Consider the following 22977-nt stretch of genomic DNA (forward strand, 5'->3'; position numbering starts at 1 on the left):
TGGCGATTAATCAATCTGCCAGCAAGGCTTGGTATTGACACGCCAATGGCTTGTTCGGGTTTCCTTTCTTGTTTTTTTCCTGCTGATAAGCGGTGGCAGTGGCTCCCCGCCCATCTTCTGCCCTGCTGGCTTTGAATGTAGCTGTCAAATTCACATCTCTGTGCTGGGCTCATTCACACCTAGGTGTGTGGTCCTTCAACTTAGTGCCTGCCTTTCTCCAAAAGGCCAGCAATGACATGGTTGAGAAATCCCCACCTCCCCCTGCAACACCTGCGTGGCCTTTGCTCACACACAGGAGCTAAAGCTGCAGCCAATGCTCTCCTTCCTAAGCAACAGTGTCAGACTTCAGTAGGTCGAAAGGGGAAGGGAAATGAGGAGAGGAGTGGAGAGAAACATCTCTGGAATGTCCTAACTCCAGGGGATGTGCACCTGGTTCCCTCCTCGCAGGTATTATGGAGGAAAGCAAACATTCTTTAAGTTAAAACTTGGAAGTTAACCAATCTGTTTTGGGAGACTATGTTCGTTGATTTCTATAGATTGTTGCGGTAGTAACTAGAGTGATGAACTTGGATCTGGGAGACCCAGGTTCATATCTCCACTCTGCCACGGAAGTTCGCTGGGTGGCCTTGGCCCAGTTACACACTCTCAGCCTAAACTTCCTTACCGGGTTGTCATGAGGATAAAACGGAGGCAAGGGGAACTATATAAGCCCCTTTGGATCCCCATTGGGGAGAAAGGTGGAGCATAAATGAAGTAAGTAAAATAAATAAATATCTCATGGGGGTTGAGTGTATGTTGAAAAAGCTGGGTATAAATATGGCAAACGAAAGCTGCTGCAGCTGCATCACCAGAGATGGAGAAAGCCCTCCAAAGTTGCAGCCTTGGATCAACAATAGAACCGATGCTTTGCATGCCGAAGGCCCTGCGGTCTGTCCCTGGCAACTCCAGTTAAAAGATCCAGGGAGCAGAAGGAAAGACCTTCCTCAGCTTGGGGTCCTGAAGAGCTGCTTCCAGGCAGAGGAGAGCGATGGTCTTTAAGTATATGGCTGCACTGTATATTCATATTCCAGGGACACAACTTCTTGCAATTTTCATCTGGGTCAGTGTAAATAAATAAAGGCATGCAAAACAGACAGGAAACATTAAAAAAAAGGACTATTCTGCAATGGTTTTGAGTGCTCTTCTCTGATTTGAAACACACACACATCTTGTGTTTCAAATCCAGTGTAATGTAGTGGACTGGGGAGAGATGGGTTTGATATGAGCTTAGCCACATATTTAATTACTTTTTAAAAACATTCATTAGCCACTTTTTACCCTTCAGAACCTGAAGGCGGCTGAAATATGAATAAAATAATCATAAAATGAATAAAGGCAAAATTTAAAAACGCAGTTTAGAACTGCCATTGAACATAGAAACAAAGTTAATTAAAAGCAATCCTAAATCAAAATGTCTTCAGCTGCCTCCTGAAGATCAGCAGTGAGAGGGTCAAGCTCATCTCCCCGGAGATGCTGTTGCATAATCTTGGAGCTACCACCAAAAAGGCCCTCTCTCACGTACCCACCAGTTGTGCTTCTTTAGCTGATGGGACAGTTAGGAGGGCCTCTCACTGCTATCTCAATTCCCAGGCAGGAACATATGGGAGAAGAGAGTCCTTCAGATACCCTGGTCCCAAGCTATGAATACCAGCACCCTGAATTGCGCTCAGGTGGGGCGGGGTGATTGGTAGCCAGTTTAATTGCTGTAATATCAGGGTCACATGCTCCCAGTAGCTGGCCCCTGCTAGCTGCAACATTCTGCACTAGCTGCAGCTCCCAAACACTCTTCAAGGAGAGCCCCAAGTAGAGTGCATAAAAATGGGGAAAGAGCCAGGAAGGTGTCATACAAAACATGTGTATTCCAGTATTTGGTTGAAAACATTGACCACTGCTGTCTACAGAGACAGAGTGGTTGGTAGAAAATAGAATGAGCACCAGTTCAATTTTATAGATGAAACAGGGTTGCCAGGCATGGCCTGGTATCTGCCAGAAAATTGGGGAGGCAGGGACATCCGCGCACGTGGGGTCGGTGAGATCATTGTGGTACAATGACATCACTTCTGAGATGACCCAGAAGTGACATCATTACACCAGGTGTGTCGCTCTAGCATTTGCCCCAAACTCTACGGTTTAACCACAGAGTTTTGGTCGAATGCTACAGCATCATGCTGGAGAGTATCACCAAGCATAATGACAACACTTCTGGATTGTGCTGAAAACAATGTCATCATGTTCAGGATTCCAATCCCCTTCCATTTTGCCTGGCATTTCCTCCTGCTGCCCACCTGAGTGGCAACAGGCAACAAGAGCTGGGGGCAGGACCTGCCCTAGAGGAAAGCTGGCAAACCTGACCTGAAGTGACTGTACCTCCTTTGGTAGCACCCAGGCAATTAGAGTTTCTAGCTATTAGATCCAGGCAACCAGTCTGTGCATTTCCTGACCAGTGCTCCCATGTGATCTGGAAGCAGATGACTGCAGCTGGTAGCAGCTGTATGAAAGACGGGGAAGCTGAATCTGCCCTCTTCCTCTAGGTCTCCATTCTGAGAGTTTAATGGGCTCCATTATCAGGAAACATGTGGGACGTTCTTTCTGCCCATGCAAAGGAATTGTGGATCCCCTGGAATACCTGCATGGATCCTCAGGGTGTCCCCTGGACCCCATTCAGAGAAACACTACTGTAAGGGAATGGTTCCCATCAATGTGTGAAGTAGGGTCTTCTTAGTTGTGCCCCCCCCATGCAATGAAGCAACATCACAGAAAGGCTCTCTTGTCCCCTTTGCTACTTGTGTATCATCAGTAGAGTTGCCACGTCCCCTTGCCCTCCTGGCAGGACAGCGGGGGAGACCCAGCACTCACCTTTTGAGTTTCCTCGTGCACATGCTTCCAATGCAGTGCAATGATGTCACTTCCCAGTGATGTCATTGCGCCCAGTGGTGGGCATGTTCCTGCTCTTTTCAGAGGCCAGTTTTGGCCTCTGTGAAGGGTGAGAGCATGCCCAATACTGGGCATGACGACTTCACCCCTGGAAGTGATGTCATTGTGCCTTTGGAGAGCGTGTCCACTGTGCCCTGGCCTGGGACCCAGGCTCATTCCTTGGCGACTTCCCCCCCTTCCCCCGCTGGCCAGTTGAGTGGCGGCAGGAGGCAGAGGCTGGGAGCCAGGGATCTCCCGCCCTGACTGGGGGATTGGTAGCCCTGATCATCAGTGGTTAAGCCAGTGTTTCCTGACCAGGGTTCCTTGGAACACTGGTGTTCTGCAGGACATGGTCAGAGGTTCTGTGATAAATTGGCCAAGAATTCAGCATTTGTGCAAAAAGAAACTAGCTCAGATATCACACTGAAAGTCAATGTTATGTTGACTTTGAATATGAACTTTATTTTGAGTTGATATTTTGGTACTTGGGGAAAAAAAAGAAAAAATGCTTCGCTTTTTTCTTACAATGTAAGCTGACAGTATGTGTGTGTGTGAGAAAGAGAGAGAGAGAGAGAGAGAGAGAGAGAGAGAGAGAGAGAGAGAAGTTCCTCATAAACAAATTGAATTGCACTCTCTGCCTCCAACTTCTTCTGGCCTGTAGACATTTTCATAGGTATGGGTTCCTTGGGCTTTGAAAAAAATAATTTAACGGTTCTCTATGGGAAAAAAAGGTTGGGATGAAAACACTGGGTTAGGCTTTGGGGAAATTCTCACAGATTTTGGGCAATGCCTTAGGAGGTTATCATTGGAGGAAGGAAGGGAGTTCAATAGAGATGTGACGCCGTAGAGTCCATCCTCAGAAGCTATTTCCTCCAGGGAAACAATCTCTGTAGTCTGGTGATCAGCTGTAATTCTGGGAAAACTCCAAGCTCCCACCTGCAGATTGGGAACCCTACAAGAGTCTGAGCGGAGAGCAGCCAGGCACCCCCCATGAGGCTGGAATCCAGCGCCAACAGAAGCCTGTTGCTACCATTCTATTTGACCAGCGCATTTGGGGAGAATGCATTGCACACGATCCTAGTCGTCCCTCTGTTGACACGTTACAGTGCATGCACATTCATCCTTCCTTTATATGCCAACAAAAAGAGCCAGCACGTTCACTTTACAAAGGAAACTGGGGCCCACCTGGATAAATGTGGGGTTTAAATCATGTTCAGCTGGGCATGCATTGAATGTGACATGAGAATCACTCCACGCCTGTGTAAAGCAAAAGCAAACGTGCACTGTATACTAGGGCTGCCAACCTCCAGGTGGGGCCTGGAGATCTCCTGGAATTACAACTGATCTCCAGAGTAGAGATCAGTTCCTTGGAAGAAATGGGCAGCTTCTGAAGATGGACCGTATGGCATTATAACCCGCTGAGGTCCCTACACACCCCAAACCATACCCCTCCCAGGATCCACCCCCAAATCTCCAGGAATTTCCCAACCCATAGTTGGCAAGCCAACTGTACATGGATTGTATATGCATTCACTGTGAGTCCTGATATACACAACTGCCATCTTCAGCTTTAGTATACATTTCATCCCTTTCAGATAAAGAGACAATTGTGCATATGCATGGAAGGGGGGGTGCATTATGGAGTGCCTCTCCCCATCTGCAAAACTGATGGGACCATGACTGGGGAACTCTGAACGGCTGGGGGTGGGGGAGTTACTGCATCTCCTCCTGCAGGCTCCACATCTGCTCCGGAATGGGGCACTTTGACCTGGCTAACCTGATTGACAGTATCAATTTTGGCTGCTGAGCGGTTCGATGTTGATGGAGGAGCCTTTCAAGGGGAAGATTCGTGGGCAGGTTTTAGCCTCTGATTGGACTCATAGAAATGTTTGAATGGCCTCTCTGTCAAGGGAAAGAATTTCTTGGGATAATTTGGGCCTCTAAAATTGTAAGCACCTAATGTTGTTACAGACATTGCCCCTGGCGTGAACTCCCCCAGGGATGCCGTCAAAGCCAGGCGCCTCTGTGCAGAAATCATCATTCAGGACAAAGCATGAGATCACCATCTGAGATCTTTTTTGGGGTGTGTGTGTGTGGATCTGAAGTGTCCCTTATCCCTTAGGCTTGGGGGTGACTACACTGGGCACAAGCTGGCCACCCTTGAACACTTTCCAGCCTCCTTGATAAGCCCATGTTGGATTCTTTCCCATTGCAATCTGTCTAAAAGTCCTTTGCTTAAGCTCGATCAAACTCCTCAATTCTTATTGCAAAAAACCCCTATGAGATAACCCAACAGATAAAGTGTAATAAATTAAACTGGCCATAAGACTTCAATCTGTGCCAGGTTGATTTAGGGTTGCCAGCTCTGGGTTGGGAAATTCCTGGAGATTTAGGGATGGACTCTAGGGCGGGAGGGGTTTGGGGAGGGAAGGGGCTTCAGTGGTGTATAATGCAGCCATTTTCTTCAGGGGAACTGGTCTCTGTGGCTTGGAAATCAGTTGTATTTCCAAGAGCACTCCAGTCACCACCTGGAGGTGGGCAACCCTAGCTTGATTTAATTTCTAGCTACCTGGTTGTAGACTGTAAACACGCATCTGTGTTTTGCTGTCCAAACCTTCCTCACAGAGACAAAACAGAGAGTTTGGGGGACAAACCAGGTTGAAATCTACTCTGCCACGGAGCAAACTGGTTGATTTTCCTAGTTGCTCTCAGCTCAAACCTACCTTACAGGGGTGTTATGAAGCTAAAATGGGGGATGTGTGACTGATTGAGTCATGGCGTGAGCCCTGTCCTGAGCTCCTTGGAAGAAGGGCAGGATAAAGTAAGAAACAGGAGACTGAGTGGGTCTGTCAGAGAATTTGAATGTGTGAGAGAAAGGGAGGCAGAGAGAGAGAGACTGAGTTGGATCCAGCCAACTTTTTCATTCACTCCCACCTAATTCCCCTCTTTACTCCAGCCCCTTTTATGCATGCTTGTTGTTCATTCAAATGCCATGATCCCCAGCATAGCCTTTCTGGTGCTCTTCCCTTTTCTCCAGTGGGAAAGCTGGCTGGATCCAGCCCACAGTCTTCAAAGGTGAGGGTGGCAGCTTTCTTCCACGGGACTGCAGACTGAGCTATATCTTACTGAGGAAATATCTCACCCAACCTCCCAATGTGTTTTAAGATGAAGAAGCAGGCATGGGAGAGCCTAGTTTAGAGGAAAGGATAACCCTTTCCCCAGCACTGGTGCCAGCTCAAAGGTGAGTGCCTGGGTCAGCTTTGTGAATGGCTTGGAGAGAGAAATCCGCTGCCTGGATTTTTGGAAGAGGCACAGGAAACACAAAAGCAGCTTAATTACCTGTGTGTGTGTGAGTGGGGGGGGGGGTCTCTGTAAGCGCAGATCTTCAGTGAAACGTGCAGTTTGGTCATTTGGGAAAAGCTAAATGAGACACTGGGTGACTGGGACTCCTGGACTGGAGAATTGGACCTAGGAAGCAGAACAAAGTGGGACAGTATGTATAATGGTTAGAGTGTTGGGCTGGAATCAGGGACATCCAGATTCAAATCTCCACTCTGCCATGGAAGTGTGCCAGGTGATGTTGGGCCAGTCACTCTCTCTTTCTCACCTAACCTACCTCACAGGGTTGTTGTGTTTTGAATAAAATGAAGGAGAACAATGCTGTAAGCTTCTTTGGAGGAAAAATGAGGCATAATGTTTTTAAAAATCCTATTTTCTTGATTTGAACTGTGTCTTTGAAATGACAATTTGGACCACAGAGGGAATGTACAGGTACCATTTGGTTCCCAAAAAATACTTTAAACTTTTTGATAAAGTGGGAAATCCAACCACGGATCTCTTTGGTATCTCATTGAACTGCTTTCCTTACTTCTTAAACTCCAACAAGTGCCTTGCTTAATCAAGAGCCTCCAGGACTGGCATGATGGGGAAGAATAAGGGAACATCCTCTAGGGAAAATAGAATTGCATTAAGGGTGCTGAAGGCACTCACCTTTGAGCTGGCACCAGTGCTGGGGACAGGGTTATCCTTTCCTCTAAACTAGGCTCTCCCATGCCTGCTTCTTCATCTTAAAACACATTGGGAGGTTGGGTGAAGGGAAACCATTAGTATCTTGAATTTGGTGGCCCCCACAATAGCTCTGGCAGACATTACGTGTAGTTACAACCGTACCCAGGAGAACAGGAATGCCTGGTGAATATCAGGGTATTTGTGAGAGGAATAGCTTAAAATGCTGGGCTCAAATTAGGGATGCCTTTGAAAATTCTGAAAGGCCTGGTGCCCCCACAGAAGCCTTTAGGAATCAGGACAGAAGAGTACCAGGCAGCATGCCAGTCAAATTCATTTTCATCCTGATGTGACTTAGGTGTTACCAGATCGACCTCCACTGCAGGAGTTTTCTTTCTCCCCCCAGTGAAGAAAGAAAATCACCTCATATAATTGGGGAACAAAATCAGATGGTGACGAACATCAGCGCACAACATGAAGCTCAGGGAAACCGAATACACCAAAACAAATTGATGTGCCTTTTCTTTGCTAATGGGTGTTAGGTTCCTAATTAAAAATCCCTTGTAATTTCCTGATCTGTTGGAGCAGTTTAAGAGAGTTTTTCCTTGGCCAGGCCTCTTGACACAGATGCGCTAATCCCCCCCACACCCCACCTCAATTGCCAGGTCTGGCAACTAGTCCACTTTGAGCAAGAAGTTGCTAATCTCTCCTTTTTTGTGTACACCTGAAACCTTTCTGGACATCCTCCCCCCCTCCTTTTCATGATTACTTCAAAAGGTCTGTCCGGAAGGCTGCTTTAGTTTGAAAGCCATGCGTGTGGTATAAAAGGAGGCGGGACGGCAGCTCAAGGCTTGCAGACGCTGACAGGGAGAAAGAGAGAGAGAACTCTACAGACCACACATTACGGCAACAGGTAAGAAAGAAAGGCTGTCTCTCTCTTGCTCTTCCATTGCAGTTTTGATCTCTAACATTCTCTAAGCCTTCCTTCCTTGCCAGGTTAATTTCCCCCCTCACCCTCCCCCCACTACATTCCTTTACATTTCACCCTTAAGGGGGGAGATTAAGGTGGATGCAAACTAGCAATGCCGTACTGCTCAGAGTTACTCCAGTGTAAGCCCACTGATCTCTATGGGCATGGAACGGAGTGACTCTTTGTAGGATTGCGCAATCAGTGTAGAAGCATCCTTAAATGTGGCAGGAGTAGAAGAAGGCTGTCTCTTTATTCATGAGGACACAGAGCACTACAAGGGGAGTCAATCGGTAGAGGGGGAAAGCTGAAGAAGGTGTTTCTTGGAAGACCTCATGACAGTGAGATGCTTTAGATGGATGTGGACTCAGGGCAAGGACCTGGACCTCATGGCCCAAAGAAGCACCCCCCTATTCCAGCTTTGTACTACTTAGAGAGGTTTCTTGGAGGGGCACCATCTCTCTGGGCCTCCTGCCCACTCCCCATTGATGCGAAAGGGAACGCAATGGATGGATTGTACCCCATGTTACTTAACCACTTTTTGTACTCACATTCAGGGTGCTTATTTAAATACTTATTTAAAACATCAAACTTTACCTTCCCCTGCTGGCTATTCGACGTATTATCCTAATCCATATTTGCTGTTGTGAATGCAAAATCTAAAGCAGTGGTTCCTGTGGTTTCATTAATCTGGAATTAAGGAATGCAAAGCTTTGAATTTCCCTTTTGATGCCTCTAAGCAATTCCATAGCCAACAAGAAATAAATCTCCCCTGTCCTTTGGTATTAGGAAGAGCCCTGTGGCACAGAGTGGCAGTACTGCAGCCCAAGCTCTACTCAGGAACTGAGTTCGATCCTGCCGGAAGCTGGGTTCAGGCTCAAGGTTGACTCAGCCTTCCATCCTTGCAAGGTCGGTAAAATGAGTACCCAGTTTCCTGGGGGTAAAGTGTAGATGACTGGGGCAAAGCACCCTATAACAAAAGTCTGCCAAGAAAATGTCGTGATGCGACGTCCCCCCATGGGTCAGTAATGACTCAGTGCTTGCACAGGGGACTACCTTTACCTTTTTTACCTACCTTGGTATTAGAACAGCTCCTCCTGCCTACTTCAGATTTAAATTTCCAAATGTAGGAAGCTCTGGCAAGGGGCTTGCTTTTAAAATGAAACTTTTAATCGTAGCTGGTGGAAACTGAACTTCTGCACTGATGCCTGTTTGAGTTGAAGAAAGAGAGTGGCCCTGACACCCATGTGAGATAATGGCTCTTTAGCAGGGTCTAGTCCGGAGCAGAAAGAGGATGCAATTGCAGTGTGGGGTGGGGAGATAACAGCATTGCCAAGAGAAAACACAGGGAAATCCCTTCTAGATATCAAAACTGAAATGCAACATCATTTTGCAGTGGATGAATTTCAGTAGGGAAATCTGAACGCCAAACTACATGAGATTCAAGAAAACCAGTGATCGCATCTCATGGGGTTTGATCCAGCAGTAGATTTCCACTACTGATGGGAGGGCGATTGTTACCAATCCCCACTTCCACTACAGACTTCCAACTCTCCCCACATGCTATTCATGTAGCTTTGCAAGGAGCATTTCAGGCTTTGTGGGGTGGGGAGGTGAGAAAGTCCCACAATGCTGATGAAAATGCCCTCTGCCTGTGGAAATTGCTGCTGGATCCAGACCATTTCATTTTGCCTTTAAAGTTGGGGGGGGGATTAATCTGAATTTGATGGGAGCTGTGAAGCTGGGGTATGGAATTTAACCTTTCCCCTGCTTCATTGTCCTGAGGTAAATGGAAAAAGTATTTACTTATTTTCTACCACTTTTCTCCCTAAAGGGGGCCCAAAGTGGCTCACAACATTCTTCCCTTCTCCATTTTATCCTTACAACAACCCGCTGTGAGGTAGGTTAGGCTGAGAATGTGTGACTGGCCCAAGGTCACCTAGCAAAGCTTCCCTGTCAGAATGGGTATTCCAGCTTGGGTCTCCCAGACCTTGGTCCAGCTCTCTAACCTCTACACCCCTCTAGCTCTCATACTTCTTGGCCACTGGTAAGGAATTAAGAGAAACAGACTAAGTTCCTTGGACAAATGGTGGGAGAAAACTCTAATAAATAAAATCAAAGCCACCAGAATGGATGATTCTAATCAGAAATGTATAGCTTCGTAGCCACGGGGCTTCATCAGGTTTCTACTTCTTTGTGCTCAAGGCTACCATCTTTCCATTTCCTCAGACTTGCTGCACTTCCTCCTAAAGATGCTGAATCCTCAGTGGAGCAGTCTTTGGGCCATTTTGGGAGTTCTGCTCTTCCACTCAGTGGGAGGAGATCACAGCCATTGCTTGGAGAGTGATCGCTGTAGGGATATGGACACAGAAGCTGGGATTTTGGTAAGTGGACTCTTCATTGGGACCAATCTTGGAAGGTTCCAACTCTCTCTCTCTCTCTCTTGATAAAGTTTCATTGACTAGTAGCTTGATCCTGACAGTCTCTCTACACATTACTAAGTACCTGGAGACACTCAAGTACAGGATTGCATGTGTAGCCCTCAGATCAGGCTGTTCTTGCTCTACGCATGTGAATGCCGCTTTCACGGAGCTCCCTTTGTGTGACTGCATCTGCAAGTGATTCCGGAGGGCAAAACACCACTTCTGCTCTGTTTTTCCTGCGACAACAAGTACTTGCCAGTTTGTATTTCTTTAAGGTGTGAGAAAGTGTCAAGATCTGCATTTCAATGAATGGGGGAAACTAGGATACTTTTAGCAGTTGGGGAGGAACTAATATAGAACATGTGAATGTATTCACACGGAGCAAATTGAAGTGTGCCTGTGCGAGCGAGTGCATGGAAAGTTGGAGGGGGGACACGTGAAATAAGGTTCACTCGAGCATCCCTAAGTACATGGTAATGTGTAGACAGACTGAGACTCGGCAGCAAAGTTTAATTTCTGGCAGAAATCACTAGCGCTAGGGATACCATGAATCTCATGCCAAATGTATTTAAACTTCCCTTGTTTGGCTGTGCTGATCAGACTTGACTTGAACCAATCCTCCAGTTTGTTTGATTTACACCAAATTACTCAAAAACTTTCCAAACACATTTGCGTTGGTAGTCTCCCCCCCCCCTCCGGCAAACTCTCCATGAGCCAAAATGCTCCCAGTCCTCACAGATCTGTAGCCATTAATGTCACTAAGGACTATTTAGATCAGTGGTTTCTAAACATTTTTGAGCCACTGCCCCCTTGGTTTCATAAACACATCCCCAGTGCCCCCTATTCTCCCCTATATAAAGCATTATTCAGAACAGCGGGTTTGCACAACCCGCTAAGGAAGGTAATAACAATAAAATGCAAAACAGTAACAATTTACTGCATATTTATTTAAAATCCAATTAAATTCTTTAAATGTAATTAATTCAAAGAAATTGACAAACTTGATACCAAAAACTTGAAAAATGTCAAAGGGACAAAAACACACACAATGATGTTTCTCAAAACATGGTCTACTGGTCTGACTAGACCTCTGGTGGCGTGTTTACTAAAAATTTGTGGCATTTCCACCAGATTTCAGAACCATGCAGAGGCAGAAACTTTAAGCAAGGAAGGTGTTTTGCTCTAGGCTCTAGTCTGGTCAATTGTAAACAAGCAAACAATGCATGCAGAGGGACCCACCTCCAGCACCCCCTACTAACCCCTTGCCTCTTAGTGCCCCTAGGGAATCCCACTGACCCACCCACCAGGAGGCGGTACTTCCTACTTTGACAACCACTGATTTAGATGAACAATAGGATAGATGAATAGTAATACAGAATGAATAATAGAATTTTTTTTAAATACTGTGTTTATTTATGTCTGACTTATACAATTTGTGACTGGTTTAACTGTCTGTAATATGTTCCCTTCCCTGTGCTGACTGACTCTTTTTAAAAATAGTCAGTCAGCATAATAATATTTTGCCACAATCAACTTATTTCTCTTAATTTCCAGTGAAAACTAATAGATCATAGCAACAGATCATTATAATGTTACTGCAATCTAGCAATGCCTGTTTTTCTTTTTAAAAGCCCTCAGGTGGCATGGGAGGGAGGAAGCATTCCTAATGAAGGCTGAGAGCCAGCACCTACCAGGCTCAGGGCAAAGGAAATAATAATGCCTTTGAGGATGAGCAGAATGCCTGAGCATAAAATGAAAGTTGCAATCCATTTGATCCTTCAGAATCTCCTTGGTTAATTTTAATGACAAATGTTTTCCAGATGGGGGAAAAAATTCTCCGTTTCAGAGTTCCCAAACCTTTTTGGGTCTACAGGTCCTTTTGAAATGTTAAGAGTAGAGGGTACCATCACAAAATGTGATTCATGGGGAATTGAGCCAATCACAAAGTGGCTGTCAGTGGGAGACAGGATTGGCTCTTTGCTTAGGGATAGAGGCGCTGTTTGGTTCCATTAGCCAAAGAAAGGGGAGGGTTTGGTCCTTGCATAGCCACAAAGAATTTCTGCTTAGCTCAGAGACATAACAAAAGTCTGAGGGTTCACGGCTGTGATGCACAGGCCAGACAGGAGCTCAGCACCTTGCTAGCCAGTCAGCTGTTAGAGAGTGACCAGAGAATCCATTTTTTAATGTGTTCCATTCAAGACCTTTTAGATTTTATTCCCAAAGCTCAAATACATAGGTTTCAGGAAACACATTGGTTGATACCTTAGTGCCCAAGGGTCCCATGTTGGGTATCACCACTCTGTTTGCTATCTATATTGACTCTCAATAATATCTGAATTAAATATTTTACATAAGACAATATGTGATAGTTGGTGATGGTATTCTACACTACTGATAGTTGCTGTTAGGGTTCCCAAAACAGCCTCAGCAAATGTTGGAGGCTTGAGGGATTGAGGGGTAATGCCTGCGGAGAGCAGAGTTTGGGGAGGATATGATGCTGCTATATCCCTTAGCTCCTACAGTCTCTTTACTATATTGACTATATTGACAAGGGGACTATGCTGAGGCCATTTTCTCCCACTCCTCAGTTCCTTGGGATATGGGAGCTGGAGGTAGGGAAATGAGAGGCTTAAATAGTTTATTTTATTTTCCAAACACCTGCCATTCAGGTGGGAGACTCTTTTTCCTTTAATTGAATTCAATAAACCTGAACATATGTAGTTGCCTTATGCAGGGTAAGTCTGCTAGTCAGAAGCCTAGTAATGTCTACTCTGACTAGGAGCAGCTCTCCAGGGCCTCAAAGAAAAGTCTTTCCAAACACTTGCTACCTGAAATCTTTTAACCGGGCATGCGAGTGAGTAAGCAGGTGCTGTACTACTAACCTACAATGGCTTTTCTAACCACTGTTTTTGACACATTCCAGTATATTTGGTGACAATTCTGGGGCGTGTGTGCACTGTCAATTCACATAAGGCAATATTTGGCCTTGTGTCCATTATGAACAGAGGGTGTATCATAGAAATCACCCAACTTTATACTACTGTGGCTCTAAATTGCAAAGAAACAGGACTAGAGTGATGGGTCTCTCAGTGCCTGATAGTTTAGGCCCTTTATTTATCTGTAAATGAGATGAGGCCGTGCAGAGTTTGTAGATGAACTGAGTTCTTTGGGAAAGTTTACCTTAATAGTAAACCTCCAACTGAGAATTCTGAATACTGAGGCATGAGGAAGAGCTGTCTGGAGTTGACAGCTCCAGTTGCTTTGAGGGCAGTGATTCCTGAATGTCTCTTTGTAACCCCTCCCTACCCTGCCCTTTTTCCTAATGCAGGAGTGTATCAAGGCCTGCAGACTGGATCTCTCAGCCGAGTCACCAGTATATCCTGGCAACGGCCACATGCAGCCTCTGTCTGAGAATATCAGGAAGTATGTCATGAGCCATTTCCGCTGGAACAAGTTTGGCAAAAGCAACAGCAGCGGTGGTGACTTAGGTCATAAGAGAGAGGAACTCTCCAAAGATCCCACCCTAGACTTCTTTCCATTTCCTTTGCAAGCCCAGAGCAACTGGAGAGGAGACAATGACCTGGAAAGACAAGACCTGGAAAGACAAGAAAGCAAGCGATCATACGCCATGGAGCATTTCAGATGGGGGAAGCCTGTGGGCCGGAAGAGGCGACCTGTGAGGGTCTACCCAAATGGAGTGGAGGAAGAATCCTCAGAGAGCTATCCCCAAGAGTTCAGACGAGAACTTTCCATGGAAATGGACTACCCTGAATTTGACTCCCATGAAGAAAAGAAGAACTCTGAAGCCGTGATGTCTGAAGAGGAGGACGACCTGCCAGAAGAAGTCAAGAAAGATGGCACTTCATACAAGATGCGTCACTTCCGGTGGAACACCCCGCCTAAGGACAAACGCTACGGTGGCTTTATGACTTCAGAACGCAGCCATACACCCCTAGTGACTCTTTTTAAGAATGCCATCATCAAAACCGCCTACAAGAAAGACCAATAAGAATGAAGGGGGTTATGATGACCGAAAGCACGGGAGGGACCCTGGGTAGATTTCTTTGGCACGCGTTTCATTTAGATACCGTTAATGATGATCATTTATTCTAACTCGTTGTTAATAATAATTAAGGAGCTCGTTGCTTAGGGAACACTTCATTCTGGTTCTGAATGTACAAATAACTTGGGGAGGGAGGGGGAGGTATGCAATGAAAGTTAAGCTTACATCCATTGTGTATGTGTAACAAAGTGGGAAAGCGAGTGAAGGGAATAGCTATCTTTCAGAAGGGCAGAGTATTTTCATATTTTAAACCAGATGTACAATACTGTAAATGAAAGGATAAAAGATATAAAATAATAATAATGATGATAATTACAATAATACATCTTTTGCAAGCTAAACTGGTCTCTGAGGTATCTTTGGTTACACGTGATGTTCTGCAATCATATATTTTAAGAATATAAGAGTATAAGAAACCTGCTGGATAAAACCAAAGGGTTCATCTAACCGAGTATCTTAGCCAGAGACTATCACTAGATATTTTTGACCCAATGCAAGTCACTTTAGATTTTCTTACACTGAACCAGGTTGGTGTCCACTCACCCGGTATGAAGACATCTCCTTGAAACTCTTCATAATCTACCTTGGTTTTTACCATCAGGAGTAAGTGGTAACATCTGCAAGCATGGCTGCTTCTCTGCTGTGCCACAATCCTAAATCATTTGTGAACAAATTATATAGCACTTGTTTCTGGGCTGTAACCAACCGGGCTGTAACTCACCCTCAGAAGGGTTCATCTTCATATATGATAACTGCAAATTTGACTCAGGAGCCTTTCTGGAGGCACTTTATCAAAAGTCCAAGAAAATAATGTTTCCCAGATTACCCTTGTCCATGTGCTTGTTAACACTGAAAGAGAACTCCAGAAGGCTGGTTGAGGCAGGACTGGCCTTTACAGAGTGCATACTGGTTCATCCTGAGTATAACTTGCTCTTTTAGTTCCCTCTAGTCTACCTGCAAAAGATGTTAGGCTAGCCAGTCTTACAGCGCAATCCTATGGCCGGCCCCAACGCCGACGCGGCTGCACTGGTGGTGTGGCGGCGCCGCCGGGCCAGATCCTGTGCCAGCAAAGTGTGGCCGCAGCGGCGCCCGCAGCGGCGCAGAGATGCAATTTTGGAGAACCAGAAAGTGTTGTGGGCGGGTCTGATGCACGGCCGCCGCCAGGCGCAGCCAAAGGGCGCTGTTCCTGACAAGCGTCAGGGGGAGGGGCCAGGAAAGGCGCAGCCTATGGGCAGCACGCGATCCCGGCCAGGCCCCAGAGCAGCAGGCAAACTGCGCCCATGCCGGCAGACTGCCTCGGCTCATGTGTCGGGCGGGGCTCGCAGTCGGGAAGGAGAGGGGTGGGCGTAGTCTGAGAAGCCTTTCCCCCGTTTGCCCAATGTAGCACCAAGTCCGTGGCGGCCGCGTCCAGAGAGGTTGGCATGGGACTGGCAGGCGCCCTGCCATGAGGAATCCAGGGCAGCAGCCAGTCTCTGGCAGCAGGGGACAGCCCCCAAGTGGCGCCAAAGGGGAGGGCTGGCCTGAGGCCGCCACCAAGAGGCAGACACAGCGGGCCTGCCCCCTCGTCCCCATCCCAAGGCAAAGAACACAGACACCCATTGCACAGAAATCAGCCTTTATTATTATATCATCCCACCTCCCCCAGCAGACGTGAGGAAGGGGAGGCGTGTAGGAGAGCCGCCTGTGCAGCAAAACACCCCACCCCACCCCCAAGGCGGCAGCGGCGGTCACCGGCGAGGCCGGCGGCCGGACCCCCTTGGCCGTCCACGGGCCCGGCCTCTCGCACGCAACTGGGCCCGAGGGAGGGGTGCCTCTGGGGCGGGTGGAGCTGCTGCAGCGGGTGGGGCCGGAGGGTCGAGGATGGCGACGAGCCGCCTGAGCAGGGCTTCGGCACGGACTCGAGAGGCACACCCCACCCCTCCCAACAACCATGGCCTGTTGGCGTGGGAGGCTGGCAACTGCTCCACGGGATTGGATGCGAGGCAGGACGCCCTGGGGTGGAAGGTGTTGGAATGACCAATGGGGCTGCTGCAGACGCCCGAGGGGCTGGACCCACTCTGGGAGGCGGCCGCTCATGGGACTGTGTTGCTGGGGCTGCGGCTGTGATGGGGGCGACCCTCCCCAGGCGCGCGAGACCTCCTGCCCGGGATATGGCATCCGCCTGCCACCACCCTGGATTCTCCATTGGTGGGGGCTAGGGTTCCCGCGAGCGGACCGTTTCCCCTGCCATCTCCCGCCCCCTTGCAGCGGCAGCTCGCAGCACCCTCTCCCTGGCTTATCGGGTGCCAGCTACTCTCCCCACCGGGGATTGATCCCCCTCCCCGCTCACATGCCCCGCCCCAACCCTCTACCTGGCCATAGATACAGGGGGGTTAGCCGTGTTAGCCTGTGGTAGCGAATTCAAAAAGGGTCCCGTAGCACCTTTACAACTATCCAATGTTATTGTGGCATAGGCTTCTGAGAATCAAGTTCTCTTCGGCAGATGGGTGGTACAGACACTGGTCAAATACAGGGGAGGAGGAGGGAGGGAGGGGGCGGGGAGGCAAGACGGGGTGTGTCGGATACATTTGTGGCAATGTGCAGGTGGGGAGATGTGACAGGAGTGTTGGGGGAGGGGCGGAGGACGAAGTCAGACTCGCAGACACAGAAGACAGTTGTTGTACATCTCGTTTTATTGCACTGGAAAGAGCGGGCTTGCGTTTAGGCTGGCGAGGGAGCCGGAGCATTCCACACAGCCCTCCTTCCCGCTCGGAGGGGCGGGGCTGGGATGCAGGCCGCGGCGCGACGGTGCTTCCTGCGCTGCAGCCAACCGTCTGTCAGAGATGTTTGGGGAGGGCGGGGCGCGGGGGAGCAGCCATGCCCTGGACGTGCCTGTGGGGGAAAAAGACACGTGTGGGCTTTGCCTCGTTCCACTGGCAAGGCAAGCCCCACACTCTGCCATCCGGGGGGGGGTTGCACATGGTCGAGGGAAGCAGCTGATGCCTGACGGTCTGGCGAGGATGCACTCAGCCTTGGGAAGCCTTTACCTTTATGGGAGGGAATGAGCTGGTCACAACAAACACCTGGCCACATGTGGTTTTCGAGGCGCCTGCCTCTGAGGCAGCCAGGGGCGGCCATGGTTGTCCCCCACCCCTGCTGGGCCTCACCCAAAGTGGCAAGTGAGCGGGTGGGTTCAGGTGAATGGGCGGTTTGCACTAATCTGCGGAATGCCCCCCCCCACCTCCTCCTCACCTGTCAGCGCTCCGTCGGTCATCACCAGGTGGGAGCGCCAGAGTCAGGGCACCTGCAAGGAAACGGGAGAGCATGCAGTTAATTTGCAAAGTGTCATTCCCTTCTGCCACGGAAGGGTTAGTTTGTTTGTGCTTAGTTAGAAGCAACTAGCATGCATGAGTCCAGTTAGCTGTTGAGTCATTCTTTCTATCACGGTAGAAAGAGAGTTAGGCAGACATTTGCACCTCTTCCCCTTTATGTGAAGTTCCCCCAGTTTTTTGCAAAGTCCCCCGAGTGCATTCTGCGCCTGCCAACGTGAATGCCCTCAGCCCGTTTCGGTTTTCAAAGGGGCAATGCCACTCAGCAGACGGGCAGAGCCTCCGGCCGAGTGCTCACTTACCTGGGGGTTTGGGCGGCGCTGGCCGGATGTTTTGTAGGGCGCGGTCGCAGGTGATTGGGTGCAGAGAGGGGGGCTCGTCCACGCCGGGCGCGCACGCTGATTGGTCCCTGGGATAGTTCTCATCCTATGCTCCTTCGGGCCATAGGGGCGGGGCGGGGCGCTCAGAGAGGGGGCTGATTTTTCGCCGTTCCATGGACGCCTATGGGCTACGCCTTCTTTTTCCGTGGCGTAGCTTTTTTGCGCCGCTGTGGGCGTTCCCGCTTCTGGAGGAGCTTAGGGAGCGGACTAACTCCGACCCCGCCTTGCTCCCCGCCCCCCCCTGCGTCGGCGTAGGGCTCTACGCCACTCCTGCGCCGCCGCCCGGGCGCCTGTGGCTTGCACCGGTGCTGGCCCGCCGGCGGGCCAGCGCCGCGTCCCAGCGCGGGCGGAGGGCCACTTACGCGGGCGTACGGGCTAGATGCGCGGTCGCAAGCCTTAGTTCGGTTCCTCTTCACTTTCTCTGCCCTTCTTAGGATTGGGCTGCCCATTTCCCAAATCCTTTTTTTAAAAACTGACATTGCATTTGCTACTTTCCAATCCTCCAATAGTGAACGATGTACAAATACAGATGTGCAAGTTTCGTATTATCATTAGGAGACCGTTAGCATATTAGTCATAGGGTCCCAGTCTTAGGGAGAGCTCCCACTTGTGAAACAAAATGAATTAAAATCTGGATGAAGAGACAAACTGTAGATGTGTTAAGGCTCTGCTTCAGAGAGATGCCCTCATTTTCAACAGAAGCTAGCTCTTCACTGGGCAAGTGTTCACCCTGACTTGTCCTCCAGAACATATAAATAAAGCATCTGCAAAGTACATTTTCCTCCCAAGCGCAGCCCATTCCTACACAGCTAGTAGAGACCAAGGCTTTCACAGTGGATGTTGATTAGTTAAGACAAAACTAAGCTCCAGCACTTTTAAGAAATTAATCATTAAATACTGCAGTAGCACAGATATTTGCTGCTCCTCCACATTGTTTTTATAAAGCATCACAGTTAGATTCATAGAACGCTGTGTGTGTGTAAAGTGCCATCAAGTTGCAACAGAGTTATGGCAACTCCAGTCAAGACTGTAGGCTCTGGTATATCTTAGGAATGATCTTGAGTCTGATTAAGAGTTTATTCAGGCACTACAACTTTGAGAAACAGAATAGATACTACCTTAGTAAACACGGAGGAGGGACTTCTGGGAAGAAACAGGAAGTAGCCTAAGAATACCAATCTGGAGACAGGCACGAAGGACAGAAGAGAGGAGGAAAGAAAGATCTTGTCCTGCTATCTAACTGTCAGACCTGCTGCCCCCTGCAGGTGTTCTGTGTCTTCTGCCTTCTCTGTACACAAGACATTGTATTTCCAACAGAGACAAGTGAGAAGCAAAGGTGGTTTGCCATTGTCTTCCTCTGCAGAGTCTTCCTTGGTGGGCTCCTATTCAAGTACTGACTCTGCTTAGCTTCCAAAATCTCAAAGATATCGAGCTCTGCCATGCCACTTTTTCTCCCATAGAATGCTAGTAGTCATCTAAGTGCTTAGGCAGATAACCAACCAGCCCGCAACAGTGTGTGCTTGATGTGTGGGCTCCCTGAGCAGACAATTTGTCAGGTGGAACACATGGGAACATCGGATCTGTATGAAGGGGTGGGGAGAAGTGCTCTTGAGAAGAACCCCACACCAATTTTGCACCCCTGCCAGCAACACACTATGGGAGAATCAAGAAAAAAGGAAAGAAGGGCTGGCAAAGTTATCACATGAGGCTGAGCAAAAAGAAGCATTGGCCATTTTCACACATCGTACTGGCCACGCAAAATTGCACAAAACTGAAACAATGGCGTCTTCCTGGTATGATTTCATATCATGACTCTGGTTTGTGGCGCGAATCGCACCACAAACCAGAGTCATGATGAGAAATCATGCCCGGAAGACACCGTTGTTCCAGGAGTTTTGTGTGATTTTGCAAAGCTGGTAAAACGTGTGAAAACTGCCCGTTTTTGGAGGCCAGGGGTCTATGGGCAAGGCCAAAAGAGATAGAGCATTTGTGGTTCTGACTTTCATGTTGTGTGCCAATGGGGTGTGATTGTCAGGTTGGACCAGGCTCGGGCTTGAGAGAGTCCGGGATTCAAGTTTCCATCTTACCAAGGGAATTACAAGGTGACTTTGGGCCAATCACTATTCCTTAGGCTCTCTACCTCACAAGATTGAGATGAAGATAAAAGGGAAGAGGAAGAATATATACCAGTGCAGTGCTTCTTAGAGGGCTCAAGTGTAATGAATAAACACTACTTTTGAAACATCAACATGACCTTTGGCTGCAGTTCTCTAGTTTAAATAAATAGATGATCCCCAGTTGTGTCTCTTGCAAAGATGCCATGATTGACGTCCCTTCTGGTGCTTTGAATAATCAGATCATAGCTTGCTACTGCCACGTGTGTTCTTATGTGTTGCTTGCTTCTGAGTCAAATGTTCTTTGGAACATGAATGCAGGAGCTCTGTTGTCCAAGGTTTTGTTTTGCCAGCAGAATTGTTGCAATCTACAGTAGCACTTCTGCACTTTTCTACTGGTCTCCTGGAAGATTGTTGTGGTCCAGAGTGACTTCAGGGGTGGACAAGCATCCTTTGGACAGGGCTGTGTCCCACCCGGAATGTCCCGGGAAAGTTAAAGGGCCACTGCCCCCGACTATAAAAGTGAGGACATAGGCACTAGGTCAGTTGCTGAGACATGAGGTATACCCGATTCAGCTTGGACACACACAATTACTGTGTAGTGCAGCTGCATTTATTATTTTGTTCTGAGAATTACTATGTTATCTTATAAATTGTTGTGTTATATTTAAAAGGTATTTTTAAAAAAATTGTAGGCAGCATTCTCTATTTTCTCCTTCGGAATTACACTAGACCAGAATGTTCAGGCCTGATTAGCACGCTCTTTAGAAGAGGAATGCTTGGCAGCCTTGACCAGGGGATGTCCTAGAAGACCATCAACCCCAGTGAGATGCTATAAGAAGCAACTGTGGCCCCTTCTGTACAGAGCTTTTGCTCCTCTGTGCCTTTCAAATTACAGCAGTTGTGGGTAGGCGGGTAGGGCTTTTGCACAACATTGCTGCCCCCTTCTGGGTTTTCCCTAGCTCCAATATAGGTTTTCCCAAGCATACATTGGTACAATCTCTCCTAAATAATCGTGCTGAAATTGGATTTGTGGAAAGCATGGAGAGGAAGTTATGGATTCCTGCATTTTCCCACTCACATCTGGCATATTTTCTGCCCACCAATTCCCCCTCCCCACAACACCACGAATGGGCTTTGTGATGGCTTTTAAAAACGATCAATAGTAAATATATTGCTATAGTGCTAAATGAATAGAATTTTAAATACTATATAAGCTAAAATACTATATTTAAAACACTACCACTAAAAAAGCTAGCAGAGCCTCCTAGAGGTGGGGAAGGGATAGGGTTGGTTGGAGAGGAAAGAGCAGGGAATTGTCCCCAATGGAGGCTCTGTGCATTTGCAAACTGGAGTATTTAGCTCTCCACTTGAGGAAGCAACCTGTATATTCTGGAACTAGTGAAGCTATTCGCCTAAACCTTTTTTTAAAGAAATGAGACTGAATCTTTTGAAAAAAATTTGTATGATTAACTCAGCCGATCCTTTTAACTGGAGACGCCTGGGATCAAACTTGGGACCTTCTACATGCAGTCTTACGCTCTACCATCAAGCCACAGCTAGTCCCTCCCCTTATATATTCAAGCACAAAATGTTTGTGCATTGGGTCCATGTTATTCTCATATATGGCCAGTGTTTGTTTGAGCTCCATCCTGGTGATTGGGAATGGTCTATGCAATCTGAACACTCTGTGCCCATGTTTTGGTGACTATGAGTTAGAATGAAGCAGTGTGCTGGTTCCTGCTCTTCCTCTCTGCATATGCACCCTCCGCCTCTGCACAGAGATGTCACACATAAAGTGCTACATTATCATACACAGTATTTTAGAGGCCGACCACCCCATATATGTATTTTGATCACTGTAGTTTTATTTTCTTCATTGTTCCTTCAATCTTCTGGTCTGTCACAGTACGCCTTGAAGAAAATACTGATATTTATCCAGAAGTATTGTCAAAGAGTGATTCACTGAGAAGAAGGTTGAATAGATGATCAGTTTCATAGAGATGAGTATCTGATTGTAGTAGTAGTAGTAATGATAATAATGATTTATATACCGCCCTTCAGGACAACTTAACACCTACTCAGAGCGATTTACAAAGTATGTTATTATTATCCCCACAACAATCACCCTGTGAGGTGAGTGGGGCTGAGAGAGCTCCTAGAAGCTGTGACTGACCCAAGTCACCCAGCTGGCTTCAAGTGGAGGAATGGGGAATCAAACCCAGCTCTCCAGATTAGAGTCCCGCACTCTTAACCACTACCCTAAACTAGCTTTTTTATCCTTGTCCATCTTCTTTGGTCCACCAAGATACAAATTCTCTGTCATTTGAATCTGGTGGTCATGAATGGAACTGGTCATCATGTTCCTTGTTTGCTCCTGGTTCTTTACATAAACCCAGAGAGAGCTGTTGATAAATTGCATATCACAGAACCACAGAATCACAGAGTTGGAAGAGGCCATACAGACCTTCTAGTCCAACCCCCTGCCCAGCGCAGGATCAGCCTAAAGGATCTTTGACCAATATTCATCCAGCCTCTTCTTGAAATTGCCAGTGAAGGGGAGCTCACCATCTCCCTAGGCAGCTGATTCCACTTTTGAACTACTCTGACCGTGAAAGAGTTTTTCCTAATATCCAGCCGGTACCTTTGTGCATGTAATTTAAGCCCATTGTTCCGGGTCCTACCCTCTGCTGGCAACTGGAACAGCTCTTTGCCCTCCTCCAAATGACAGCCTGTCAAATATTTAAAGAGAGCAATCATGTCCC

General features: G+C 47.6%; 1 protein-coding gene across 1 annotated transcript; it reads left to right on the top strand.

The window, feature by feature from the left end:
* Positions 1-7825: 7825 nt before the first annotated feature.
* Positions 7826-14751, top strand: POMC (proopiomelanocortin). The gene is made up of 3 exons (XM_054981631.1): positions 7826-7870; positions 10154-10308; positions 13676-14751. The coding sequence occupies exons 2-3, from the start codon at positions 10177-10179 to the stop codon at positions 14354-14356; spliced, it is 813 nt and encodes a 270-aa protein (XP_054837606.1). The 5' UTR covers positions 7826-7870; positions 10154-10176; the 3' UTR covers positions 14357-14751.
* The last annotated feature ends 8226 nt before the right edge of the window (positions 14752-22977 follow it).

This window comes from Eublepharis macularius, chromosome 1 (genome assembly GCF_028583425.1).
Source record: "Eublepharis macularius isolate TG4126 chromosome 1, MPM_Emac_v1.0, whole genome shotgun sequence".
In the NCBI taxonomy this organism is placed as follows: domain Eukaryota; kingdom Metazoa; phylum Chordata; class Lepidosauria; order Squamata; family Eublepharidae; genus Eublepharis; species Eublepharis macularius.

What these genes read in the sequence shown, in the direction of transcription:
- POMC (XM_054981631.1), top strand. Translation starts at nt 10,177, where the DNA reads ATGCTGAATCCTCAGTGGAGCAGTCTTTGGGCCATTTTGGGAGTTCTG. An exon ending in ACACAGAAGCTGGGATTTTG is followed by an intron (nt 10,309 to 13,675) that starts GTAAGTGGACTC and finishes TTCCTAATGCAG; the next exon opens with GAGTGTATCAAGGCCTGCAG.